The sequence below is a fragment of the Solanum stenotomum genome, chromosome 7 (assembly GCF_019186545.1).
Source record: "Solanum stenotomum isolate F172 chromosome 7, ASM1918654v1, whole genome shotgun sequence".
NCBI classification, from domain to species: Eukaryota; Viridiplantae; Streptophyta; class Magnoliopsida; order Solanales; family Solanaceae; genus Solanum; species Solanum stenotomum.
In genome coordinates, this window is record NC_064288.1 from 43,541,527 (window position 1) to 43,554,524 (window position 12,998).

The 12,998-nt window shown below is 37.7% G+C and overlaps 1 protein-coding gene across 1 annotated transcript; it reads left to right on the plus strand.

The window, feature by feature from the left end:
- The first annotated feature begins 3,219 nt into the window (after positions 1-3,219).
- LOC125870262 (uncharacterized) lies at positions 3,220-11,947 on the plus strand. The gene is made up of 4 exons (XM_049550650.1): positions 3,220-3,435; positions 3,591-5,337; positions 5,649-6,688; positions 11,262-11,947. The coding sequence occupies exons 2-4, from the start codon at positions 3,856-3,858 to the stop codon at positions 11,377-11,379; spliced, it is 2,640 nt and encodes an 879-aa protein (XP_049406607.1). The 5' UTR covers positions 3,220-3,435; positions 3,591-3,855; the 3' UTR covers positions 11,380-11,947.
- The last annotated feature ends 1,051 nt before the right edge of the window (positions 11,948-12,998 follow it).

The window sequence follows — 12,998 nt, forward strand, 5'->3', positions numbered from 1 at the left end:
TGATCCACAGACCGTAGGTCCTTTGACGGTCCGTCGATGGGTAGGCGTAAATGGATCATCAAGGAAGTCTGACCAAGTGTGGAACTACGGAGCAACTGACGGACCGTAGGTTGACACATGGGTCGTCCTGCACATCCGTCGAATGTCTTCAGAAAGTTGAAGCACCAGTACCTGATGAAATCTTAAGTGTGGAGCGGTCCGTGCTGCACGTCCATAGTTGATGATCTGATAGTGAAGGTTCTAGTCCCTGCTGAAAAGTTCTAAGTATTGACCAACGGAAGGGGACCTATGAACTGTAGGTCGACCCATGGTCCGTAGGTCGAGTCGTCGATTGATGCCGTGTTCCAGAAGTTTATTTCCTTATTTTGTTTTCTTTTTGTTTTGGACATGTTTTTCTATAAATAGGGTATGTAAACCTCGTTTTTGGGGATTAGACAGTATTGTTTACTTTTAGTTCGTGGTATTTTCTTTGGGAATTAACTTGCAAACTTTGGTAATTTGATTTTCGAATTTCGGTTTATAAGATTTTCGCTTTGAAATTCAATTGGAGATTTTGGGTTTCTTCTACTCTAAACGTAAGTTCATGAATTCTCTTTATCAAAATATGAATTGTGTTCTTTCAATCATGAGTAACTAAATCCACAACTAGGGTTGTGGGAACCACGAACAATTAACAACGTATGACTAATAATTAAGTAATTCTTGAATAGTGTTTATGCATGTATTGGTAATTCTTTCGCTTAGAAGTCTTTTTAACGAGTTCACGCGTTAGAACTCGCCTCTTTGCTACTTGCCGGACCAAGGAGGTATTTAATGAGAAAAAAATTAACAACAGAGATTTAGCGGATGCTATCTAATAGTCTAATGTCAATTGGTGCGAGGGTGAAAACTAAGTCATACATTGATGTAATGTCTAATCTGAGGTAAAGGTAAGGGTTAGTAAAATATACACTCGTAGCCAGACCAAGGTGCGTAGTGAAATTCCCTATTTAGAGGACCAATCACTTAGGGATACATATCTTACCAACTTTGCATGTAAAACACTAGGAAATGATCATTATTATTAGGATTACCGCGTTAAAAACTTATGGGGAACACATACACTCTAGTCTCTCTCTCATATTGATAACTTAAAGTTTGAATCTTGCTCACTTGTTACTTAAACAACACTCAATTATTTGCTTACAAAAATCCCCCCCCCCCTTTAATTACTTGTTTCGGAAATAGTTTGAATAAACGGATATACTAGTGAGTTAAGTTTAAGTCTGAACCATATTCCTCGTGGGATCGACCCCAACCTACAAGTTGAGTTCTTTATTTGACGACAACTATACTAGTGAGTTAAGTTTAAGTCTGAACCATATTCCTCGTGGGATTGACCCCAACCTACAAGTTGGGTTCTTTATTTGACGACGACCACTTATACTTCTTTAATAGAGGTCTAATTTGAGCGTATCAGCAACTGTGGCTTGCACCTGCAACTTTTGGAAATTTGCTGGTTAGTCTGTTTTCAGATACGGGGTGTTACAATCCATGTTGCGTTCATGTGACATTTAACACACACATGGATACTTCCGTTAACTAGAAGGGTAGATGTGGCCCAATAGTTTGACTGGAAGGGTATTTTTGAGCTGAAATATAGTTTAAGGGTATATTTAAGCTATTTCAGATAGTTTAAGGGTAGTTTTGACCCTTTTCCGTTATTAATAATAGGGAAAAAGGACAAATATATCCCCGAACTATCTTAAATGGTATCTAAATACCCTCTGTTATACTTTTAGAACTCTGATGCCACTACCGTCTAATTTTTGGAGCATGTATGCCCTTTGGACTAATGGAGGGACACATGTCACTATCTTAACAACCTATTCAAAATTTATTTAATTTTTATTTCCAATTAAAAAATTGATCCGAATAATAAAAAACCCACCCGAATAATATTTGACCCGCACCGAAATTATAACCAAAACCCCAATAGACCATCATCTCTGATCTTTTCCTTTCTAACAGAGAATCCATTAGAGATTTTCTTTTGTTCTTTAGTTAACTATCATTGCATACTCCAATTTAAGATATTCTCATTAACACAACATTTTGTAAGATCCACTAACTCTTTTTTTTAACATAATAAAGGACAGAAACAGAGTTGGAAACTCATTCAATGTATGGGTAGCACTTTAAGTGGTTTCCAGTTGATGAAATTGAATTTGGTTTTTTCTGGTGTTAGAGGCAATTTTCCGTCGTTTTTCTTGTGGTACATTTTGGAATGTAAGAACACACACAAATTAGCTATGGGTTACGGAGTATCTTCTTGACCTTCATTGTTGAAGCTCTGTAAAGAGAGCTAGAGGTATGTTTGTTCCCTATCCTCCCATATTTTTCTTGTTTGATTTATGACTGATTTTATTTTATATTTCCCATTGTAGTGTGATTGTTGAATGTATGGTTGATTTTTGGATTTTCACAGATCTCTTTTCTTAGCTTTTAGCCCTACAATCTTCATTTTTTTAAGTTTCAGTCATCTAAAAATGTTATTGAGTTTTGCGACAATAAATCCATTCGAAAGTCGTTGGTTTGGTTCGCTGGAGCTGTTGGAGCAACAGCGAGGGAGAAATGGGTGAGTGGTGGTCAAGTTTCATGGTGGATTAAGGGTCACTGCCTCACTTATTTGGCTGGAGCGAGGGAGGTTAGGTTTGATAGCAGTTAGAGATGGTTTCGTAATTGGAGCTTCGCCGGAGAAGATGGAGTCGATGCAGTTCTGTTGTGTACTTGGCTCTTGGACTAGAGAAGAAAGGAAAAATGAGATTTATTTCGGTGCGGGTCTAAAATTATTTGGGTGGGTTTTTTATTGGGTCAATTTTTTAATTGGAAATAAATATTAAATAAATTTTGGATAGGTTGTTAAGATCGTGACATGTGTCCCTCCGTTAGTCCAAAGGGTATACACGCTCCAAAAATTAGATGGTAGGGGCATCTGAGTTCTAAAAGTATATCCTAGGGTAGTTAGATATCATTTACCATAGTTCGGGGTATATTTGTCCTTTATTTCCTAAATAAAATGTCCCGGCCGGAAAATTTTGATTTAAAAAAAATAAAATAAAAATGGGGCATTAATTAGAAACTTATCCCTTGGTAATTAGATTAACAGTTATAGATTATTAATTACTCCACTAATCACTGCCAAGAGAAGTCATAATTATAAACCGGTTTGGTTTAATTCTTACATCCCCGGTTGAATTACTGCCAAAATGATCAGAAGATACATTTCTCTCTCTTATCTCCTTTAAAAAGAAAAAAGAAAATACTTTCTCTTTCATCAATCCAACAATCTTCACAGTTTATTTCGACGGAAAAATTGCACCTAAAGGGACCGTCGTCACCCGCTCCGGCCACCGACGATTAGTTGCCGATTAATCTCCGATGGACATTGAATCAGTGAGAACCTTCGTTTTCTTCTTTTCGTTTGCTTCATTTGCCATTATTGTAACAAATTCTTTTTTTGAATTATTCTTTTCGTGTTCATTAGGTTTTGGAGCTAAAATGAAAGACCCTTTTTTTTTTAAGCCTAACGCGTTTTTTATGCTTCATAGGTGTTTTCTCATGATTCACCTTGTTAGGGTTTTGAAGAATTGAAGAGCTGGTATTTTGCAATCGAAAAATTTGGGGGAAAAGGGGAATTTTCTGAGGTAGAGGGTTTCATTGGATTATTGGAGCTGTGGGTTGTTATTGTTGTTACAGAAGGGAAGATTGAGAGTTTCTTTGATTTTGATAGTATTTTCGTGAGTCAAGAAATTTATTTTTGATTTGATTGCACTTTCCAGACAGGGAAGAAGATACGTGTCTGTTGAAAGGATAATGTGTATACTGTGTTCAATCCAGAAGTGGTCGCGGGGAGTTGCAACCATGTTACCCTGGTTAGTGATTCCCTTGATTGGGTTATGGGCTTTATCACAGTTATTTCCACCAGCATTTCGGTTTGAAATCACATCACCAAGGCTTGCATGTGTGATTGTGCTTGTGGTTACTCTTGGCTGGTATGAGGTTTTGATGCCTAAGTTGTCAGCTTGGCGGGCGAGAAGAAATGCTTCACTAAGGGAAAGGAAGAGATTTGAGGCTATTGAAATGCAGAAATTAAGGAAAACAGCAACACGGAGGTGTAGAAATTGTTTGACTCCATATAGAGATCAGAATCCTGGTGGTGGCAAGTTCATGTGTTCATATTGTGGGCATATTTCTAAGAGACCCATTTTAGACTTGCCTGTGCCACCAGGGTTGGGGCTTTCAAATTCAGGGATTTTGAGAGATTTGGTTGGGAAAGGTGGGAAGATGTTAAATGGAAAGGCTTGGTCAGATAACAGGTGGATGTGTGGGCAGGATTGGTTAGAGAATGGGAATTGGGTTGGTGGCTCATTTGTTAGCAAGTCAGATTCTTGGAGCAAGACTGGCGGTGGATTCCTTGGGGTGGAGCACTGTATAGCAGAGAAGTCATATTCTCGTGTTTTTGCTTTTGCCTGCAAGGCACTGACTGCTTTTTTCTTAAGCATCATGTGGCTATGTAGAAAGGTTTTAAGGATAAGTTCCTCTAGAAGTGATGCATCAATGGATGCAGAACGGAGAGCAATGATGGATAAAAGAGGTGAGAATGGAGGAAATTGTCAGGAGAGTAGAGGCGAGAAAGCTAGGAGAAAAGCTGAGGAAAAGAGGCTTGCTAGGTTGGAGAAAGAGTTAGCAGAGGAGGAGGAGCGAAAGCAAAGAGAAGAGGTTGCTAGACTGGTGGAAGAACGCAGGAAATTGCGCGATGAAAAGATGGAGGCGGAGAAAGAACGGGGGAAGGGGTCTCCCTCTGCTAAAGTACGTGATAGTAAAAGGGAAGCAGAAAAGAAGCGGCAGGAGAAGAAGAAAGAAAGGGACAGAGGGTCTAGCAAAAGTAACTCAGATGTGGAAGAGCTGGATAAAAGACAAGGCAAGGAGAGTGTGCGAAATAGACAGAGTGATGGTGATAGAAGGCATCAACACAAAAACGGGCCTGAAAGTGTTAAGACACATAATGCAGAAGTTATACATGGTTTTAAGGGTGGTTCTTCTAGCAGTCATAACCATGGAAATGTCGGTACTAGGTACTTGGATCGTATGAGGGGTACTTTCTTATCATCTTCTAGAGCATTTACTGGAGGTGGTTTTTTTGGCAAGAGTAATGCTACTAATATTCCAAGAGAGCAGAAATCTAATACTACTATAGATCCTGTTCATAATGCCTCTAGGAGGGAACTATCTCAGTCAGATCGCATACCTGGAAAGCTGAATCCAAGTGGAGATGACAGGAGTATGAATCGGCCTGTAAGTTTCTTGTCATCTCCTATTTCAATTGCTTATATCTAAGTGTTCCCCTTCATCAAGTGTCTAGTTTGGTATTTCTGGAGTGCTGAATTCTCAATAACTCTGAATTTAATTTAGACTTGCAGCCTGATAGCTTCATTTAGCATTTATGTTTTCAATTTTTGGCATGTTCATCTTGTTGATTTAACCTGAACTTACAGATAGATTCATATCATATCGTGAGAAATGTAGGCCTTTTAGAAGATGATTTTGGCTGGTTAATGAGATTCTGGGCTCTTGTTAAGCTGTCAGGTTAATTCTGTTCTTTACAGGTGCTTATTGATTCTCAACCATTTACAGCTCCTAAAAAGTCTTGGCAACAACTATTCACTCGATCATCTACTGTTTCTCCTCCCTCTTCAAATGTAATCAGCAGACCAAGTGTTAAGCCTCAACCAGAAATTCTGAGTCCTTCCTGTCAGAACCCAGCTGTACAATCTTTTGACAACCCCATTAGCTTTGGTCTCCCATCGCCTTTCACTTTAACTACTTTTCCTTGTGGGCCTGCCAGTTGTAGTACAACTATTCCTTCATCCCCAAGGGCAATACATCCTCGAATTGGAGATGGGACATGTCAGTTATTTGCAGAAGAGTTGGAGAATTTTGAAGATCCTTGTTATGTTCCAGACCCTGTGTCATTGCTTGGACCAGTTTGTGAGTCCCTTGATGACTTTCAACTGGACCTTGGCTTTGTGTCAGATACAGGACTGGATAGCCCATGTGTGGTAAAAAATCTGAATGCATCTTCTGAAGTGACCAGGCCTTCACCAATTGAGTCTCCAATATCACGAATGCGGGTTTCAGAGGAAAGGCATGTTGGGTCTTTTCTTTTCCCCAACACTCCTAATGTTCAGGACATGCACACTGTGCCAATGAATGTTTCAAATAGTGCAAATGATGTAGGAACGTGGCAGATGTGGAACAGCTCTCCGCTTGGTCAAGCTGGTCTAAGTTTGATAAGTTCTTCAACCAACTGGCGTTTGAGTTCAGATCTCAATACATCAACTGTGCCTCCTACACCTCCAAGGACAATGGCTTCACTGTTTAAGAATGATGAACAACTCCACTCCATCTGTCATCCTCCCCACACAGTTTATACGGGAAGTTGCCAGAATGGTGGGACACAGAGTACTGTTTTGCCTGGTAGTGCTGAAAGTAGGTATCCAAAAGCTCCTTTTGGTACATATGCAGGAGGTGAAAGTCAATTTTCTCTCAAGTCTGAAGATGCTGCTCAAAGTGAAATGACGTACGGGAGTCCTAATGCTACTGCTGCTAATCATCCATTTGCGTCGTCTCCTCCTTATTGGGCCAAGTAAGCAAAAGAAAACCACTAATTTCTCTTGCCAAGTGGGGCAGAAGTAAAGTAGAATGTTTTTGCCTCTGTTTGAAAGTTTAAAGCACTTTGAGGAACCGTATTTGCTGTACTTTGTGCATCAATATTATCTGAATCTTCTCAGTGTTTACTGTATAAAAAAATATTATATGAATCTTGTCTTTCTTGTTGTCATTGCCGAGAGTGTCTTTTATGTTTTCATAATTGTTGGCCATTTGTGTGAACTTCACTGATCACTCAAAAATGTGCTGGTATGTATTTGAAAAAGATTCCTAATTTCCTTAAGTATGTAGGATTCCAGAATCTCAGCAGAAGTACTTACATGATTGCCCACTATTTACTCAACAGAAGTGTTTACATCAAGTTGTAGATGCTTGATTACATGCTCTTGGCCATTCATATGCATGTGATTATCCATATGTACATGTTATCTTTCTTTTGACGGTGATAGTGCCATCAATTTTACCAGGCAGGACATGCTTGCAACTATGGAAGTTTGTGCACAAGGGAGAGTACTTGTGTTCTTATGGGAAAGTTGCAATAATTTGAAGTTAGATAGAACTGAACTAGATACATTTTGGCTTTTATGTATTGAACGGCAACAACTTGGCCTCTACCAAAATCAATTGGGGTCGGCCTATGAATCCTTAATATCCATGCTGAACCATTTTGGCTGTGTTTACACATAAATAGCATCACAAGGCTTCCGTTGCTGTTGCATGCTTCCTAAGGAAAATCTAATATTGGGGCAACCTTACAATTGGGTTCTTAAGAATTCCTTTTTTCTTTCTTTTTTAAGTATGAAAGGTCATTTTTTTCTTTTCTTTCAAGTTTTAGCAGTGAAGTCCTGCTGAAAAAGCACCCTAAATTATACTTTGCATTCTATTCACATATCTTTCTGTATCTAAGAATCCATGGGTAACCAGGAAGTTTTTTGATGTTCTCTTTTGTCAACCTCTGGTCCTTTGGGTCTATGGGAAAGTTCATCACCAAATTTCTATATAATTCATGACAGTTCTAAATTTTGAATCTGGAACTTCATATAAATTGCTTCAAGCAGACTCTCACATTAGGCTAAAATTTGACTTTGTACAGTCCTGATCATATAATAGAAGCAGCCTATTGGCTTACAGATGTATTGCTTTTGGCATAGAAGTGTCAGTTTTCTTGAATGTCTCCTCTCCTCCTTCGAGTCTTCTTGTAAGTAAATGTCCTGCAAGCAACACTCTTTGGGGATTCGATTACTAAAATCAGTATGGAACCAGACCAGCTTGGGGACACCTTTACCAGACTTAGATGTTGACCAAACCTATAGCTGGAGATCAAGCTTTTGAGATGTTGCAATGCATGTGATTGGCCCATGTCAAATATGGGCCTAAAGCCTAATCTCTAATTTAACCAAAACAAAAAGGTATAAAACATGAGCTCCTAGGACTAAGGCCAGTGTTTTGGATGGCGAAAAGCGACAAGGGTCTGCTTCGCCTCGAGTGGCGACGTGTGGCTCCAAGTAATATCAGAAAATTAAAATATTTTTAATTGCATGTATAAATAATCAAAATCTCTAAAGCAATAACATATTAACAAATATTTCAATTCAAAAACTGAAATAGATAGTACATACTAAAAGTCCAGAACTTGAATGAGAAAAAACAAAGCAAAAGTCAAATCAGTAAGAAAAAAATAGAGGTGGAAGTAACTTTGAACTCTGAAGAAGAAGGAAAAAAAACAGAGGAAGAAGAGATCTGAAGAAGAAATTAGAAGAAAAGAAGAAACGTATTTGTTGGACTATGGAGTTGCCGGAAAGTCTGGCTGGTCGCCAGAGAAGTCGAGTCGAGTAAACTGGTTGGAGTCACAGTCACAGTCACAGTCTTAGAGTGCAACTTGCAAATTTGAAAAGAAAACCCTAAAATTACCTTTTAACTTTTTAGACCCTAGATTGGTTGCCTTTTTTAAAAAAGAAAATACAAAAGGCGACGCCTTTCATACCACTCGCCTTTGTCGCCATGGCGTTGCCTTTTGAAGGTCGCCTCGCCACAATGCTAAAAGGCAATGAAGGGTTGCCTCGCCTCGCCTCGCCTCTCGTCATTGGCGACGAGGTGATTGCCTTTCACAACACTGATTAAGGCTTTGGTGTAGTGATAAGAGCACATCACATGATGTGTGGGTTTAGGCGCACATCACAGGTTGGAACCCAGTCGCTGAAGAAAAGAGACCAGAACCACGTGGAAGCCTATGCAAGCCTGATATTTACGAGGAGAGGGGTATATGAGAGGACCCATGTTTTAAACCATCTGCCACTAGCCCTGGAGATTTCGGTTATCCAAAAAATAAGTATAGAATATGCGAGGGCCCTCTTGTTCCAAAATACAACACTAGATTTGGGCTACACAACTTTTTATTAATAGAAGTCTTACTTACAAAAAGAAAGTACAAAAGATGTGAAATAATCACTTAAGGTATCAACACTTTTTGTCATGAACTGTGACGTCAAATTAGAGAAGTGATTGTAACTATTTTTGCTTTCCTTGAATCCTTGTCTAATTGCTTTTCGACATTAAATGTTAGAGAAGATTAGTTGGGGCGTTGAGGTGCTTTGACTTTGTATGTCCAATCGTTGGAGGTTATGGTGTCAATTTGGTTATAAAAGTACATGCTGAAGACTGATAGTTTAAACATTTTTAAAAAATAATGATCTATGTTGAATTTATGTGCACTATTTTTTTGTTTTAGTTTAAAAAAAAGTGCACTTTTTTGCTCCATCCAATGGTATAATGCTTTCTATCCTCTGTAGATTGAAAGTTTTATCACATGTTACGTAACCTAAATAGTTCTGTGGGCCTTGCTTTTACAGTTTCCGGATGCAACTTCTTTTCTCATCCATTCCTCAAACCGAAAAGCCCTCCAAAAATGTGAGTGAGCCATAAAAGTCCCAACATTTGATTCTAAGAATTGCACATTTACATCCCTTTCTTAATACTCGCGCCATGTGAGTCGCATGCATTTCTCTTTGAGAAGAAAGAGAACATCTTTGCAGGGTGGAAGTAATATTGCTATCTAATATGGTCATGAATGAGAAAAAAGAGAACTTCTTTGTGCGGTGGAAGTATATTGATATCTTATATGGGTGTGAATGAGAAAATTAGTTGTTTGATAAGCAAATGTAGAAAGTACATGTATCTGCTGCTACGTTCTTTTTTTTTTTTTTTTTTTTTTTTAATTCACTGATTTTTTCTTGAGTTTTCAAGTATATTAATTGACACGTGGATATTGGTGCATTTGAAGGCTTTGCTGGAAATCGCTTCCTTGTCTACTGGTCTGCTAAAGAATAGAAAACCAATAAACAAAGTAGAGGGGGCACGTATTGACCTTTTGATAGTCATTATAACTAAGGAGTAAACTATCAAAAACTTCCCACCTGTGCCGTCTGCAGTTGGTTGATTAATCAATTCGGAGAAGTGATGTCATTTGGGTGAAAGTCTAATGGGGCTAAGTTAAAGAATGAGATGATTGGAAGTTCATGGGAACTTGGTACTGTATGATGAAGACACATTTATGTCTTTACCATAAATTTTATTTGTTTCAGTTACATTGTGCAATATGTTGAGCAAAAACAGATTAAAGAGTGACCAATTTCAATTAGAAAACTTGAAGGTATCACTGAATAAAATAATATTTGCTGGTGTTATATTTGAGATGGTCAAAAGTTTGTGCAGATAAAAGTATCATTTTCAAAAAAAAAAAAAAGTTTGTGCAGTTATTGGTTAGTCTCGTGAAACTCGAGTGGCTTAAATGAATTGCTTGCGACCTATGGCTCATTAGCTTAATTGAGTACTTGTCGACTATGTTGCTCGGACTGTCCAAAATTATTGCTGCACCCATGTCAGATTCTCCAAAATGTGCTACTTTTGGAGTATCCAACATGCATCCGTCGACATTTTTAAAGAGTCCGGGCCTTATAGCTTGTAGGCAGGTAGTAAGTTGTGCCTGGTAAATTAATTGTGGCATATTGACAATAATTCTTAGCAATTCTATGTGGTGTTTTCCTTGCAATACATTGGGATGTGCTCCCCTAAGCATGCATTGTTCTGGTTAAGATGAGTCAGAGAGGATCAGATATTAAGGATTCATATAGCCGAACCCAGCTAGCTTGGGACTGAGTCATAGTTGTAGTAGTACAATGAAAGCAAGCATTATGTTTTGAGTTTTTTCATAACAAGAATTATGAGATTGACTTGGATTGAAAAAGTAGGTCATGAATATGCATGGTCTAATTCTTCCCATTCTGGCTTATTTTTATGTTTCTGATAAGCGTATTTGGACTTTGATTATGGATTTGTAACTTGGTGATGCTAGTTTTTTGTTTTGAGGTGATAAGTTGCTTCCTTGAGATCTTTCTCTTATTTTGCATATATTATGTGATTGTCTTAGAAATAGATTCCTTCTGGTGATCTTGGCATGTTCATTTTATTTTCTAAAAGATTTTATTTTTTTCATTCTCCTCTTTTTTTCAACACCATCTTACTCTTGTAATTTGCATAATTTTTTCTTTTAGGAAGGACTGGACTTCACAGCGTCCGGATGAAGCTTTTGGCAACTCACCAATGGCTAGTGCCTCAGTTGGTGGTTTATATTCCACGCCAAATGTACAGTCTTTTTGGTCTTTTGAATAAATAAAGAAAGAAAAGGGAAAAATTGGGGATAGAGTACAAGGAACTTGAACACACCCCTCTTGTTACTGAAGAGGAAAGTAGCCTCTTTTGGGGAGGAGAGTTTAGAATGCTGCACTTGTTGCATCTTCCTTCTTTTCTTTAAAAAGGAAGAGTTACATTAGCATGATAGGGATACATGTTTCCATACATGGCTTTTGATCAGGTGATAATTAATTATGATACGGCTGAGCACTTCTCTTTTCATCTTTTTGACAGAGGAGGACAAACACTGATATAGATGACCATAGCTGTTTCAACTACATGTTACCTCATTTTGGATACCAACTTAGATAGATATTAAAAGATAGACAGTACTTCAATTTATACTTGCACTTCTTCTGTAAGGTTCAGCAATGTTTTGTGCTGATGCAATGTTCAAGTGAGAAAGAGGATATATGAGGGCTCTGCAGCAACGCAGGTTATAACCTGTTGTCCTTACAGTAAGCAGGGAACTATTTATAGTGTATATAGTTCTTACTCAGCTGTTTGACATCTAACTTACCTTCTCCTCTATCTATTACTTTTTTCCCTCTCTTTCTTCCCGGGTTATCGTTTTCATGTACTTTCGTGATGTTGCATGTTGCATTTTCGGGTCAAGTTCTATTCCAATAATGGTTTGGTATCACTATAAGTTGAAATCTAGTGGGAGGACTTGTAAATTAGAAGTTGGAATTGTAGGTTATAATAGCAAGAAGTAGACTTTTTGGTAAAGACCCTCAATTATGATGGGAAGAAAATGCCGAATGTTTATTATTTTCCAAAATTTAGCTTATGGTACCTACATAATGGAGTATATGGCAAGTCTATAAGTTTTTTCTGGGTGGATAGTGGATACACATTTACTCTGCTTTGTCATGGTAAACTTTTGTATGTATATCTGATGCTGTTGGTTTTTATAGAATGCCATCTTTACAAAATATTGTTGGTAACAAGTCTGAACATATATCCAGAAGTTCACAATTAGTTTTCGTACGTTTATTTTCCTTTTGCTTTCTGCTCGTTCTAAACTGTTAAACAGTTTGGCAAAACCTTAGATTAATCTTCAATGCAACTGATTGACAATTCAGGATGAGAAGTTGGATGCACGGATAATGGTTCATCAGTAAAATGTTCTATCATCAAAGAACTATAGTATATATCAAGAATAAATAGTGCTACAAAGTATATCTATTTTTTGGTACACTATAAAGTATATTTATTTGCATATTCTGTGGTGCACCATAAAGGCTTTATATAAAGTTATACATCATCACTCCGTAAAAGTTTGCTTGTACTTGTGTGTTTGTACAAACATATAAATTTATCATAATTAAGTAACAACTGTGAATGAATGCTAAACCATATTTGTAAATTTACATATCATGTATTTATTAAGTTGATGTAGTGTGGGTCAAAACCAAGAGCGATAAGCACACTTCTTTTGAAGCATATTTTCTCTATAGTTTATGAAAAATTTAAAAATATCAAACATAACGAACCAGGTCTCTAGAAATCAATTTGCAATAAGCAGCTAATATCTGAGCCCATGGATTATATTAGTGTAGTGGTCCGCGCTTCACACCAGAGGCGTATCTGGAGTG

Coding starts and splice junctions, on each gene's coding strand:
- LOC125870262 (XM_049550650.1), top strand. CDS start 3,856: ATGTGTATACTGTGTTCAATCCAGAAGTGGTCGCGGGGAGTTGCAACC. Junction 5,338..5,648: donor ACAGGAGTATGAATCGGCCT/GTAAGTTTCTTG, acceptor TGTTCTTTACAG/GTGCTTATTGATTCTCAACC. Junction 6,689..11,261: donor TCTCCTCCTTATTGGGCCAA/GTAAGCAAAAGA, acceptor TTTTTCTTTTAG/GAAGGACTGGACTTCACAGC.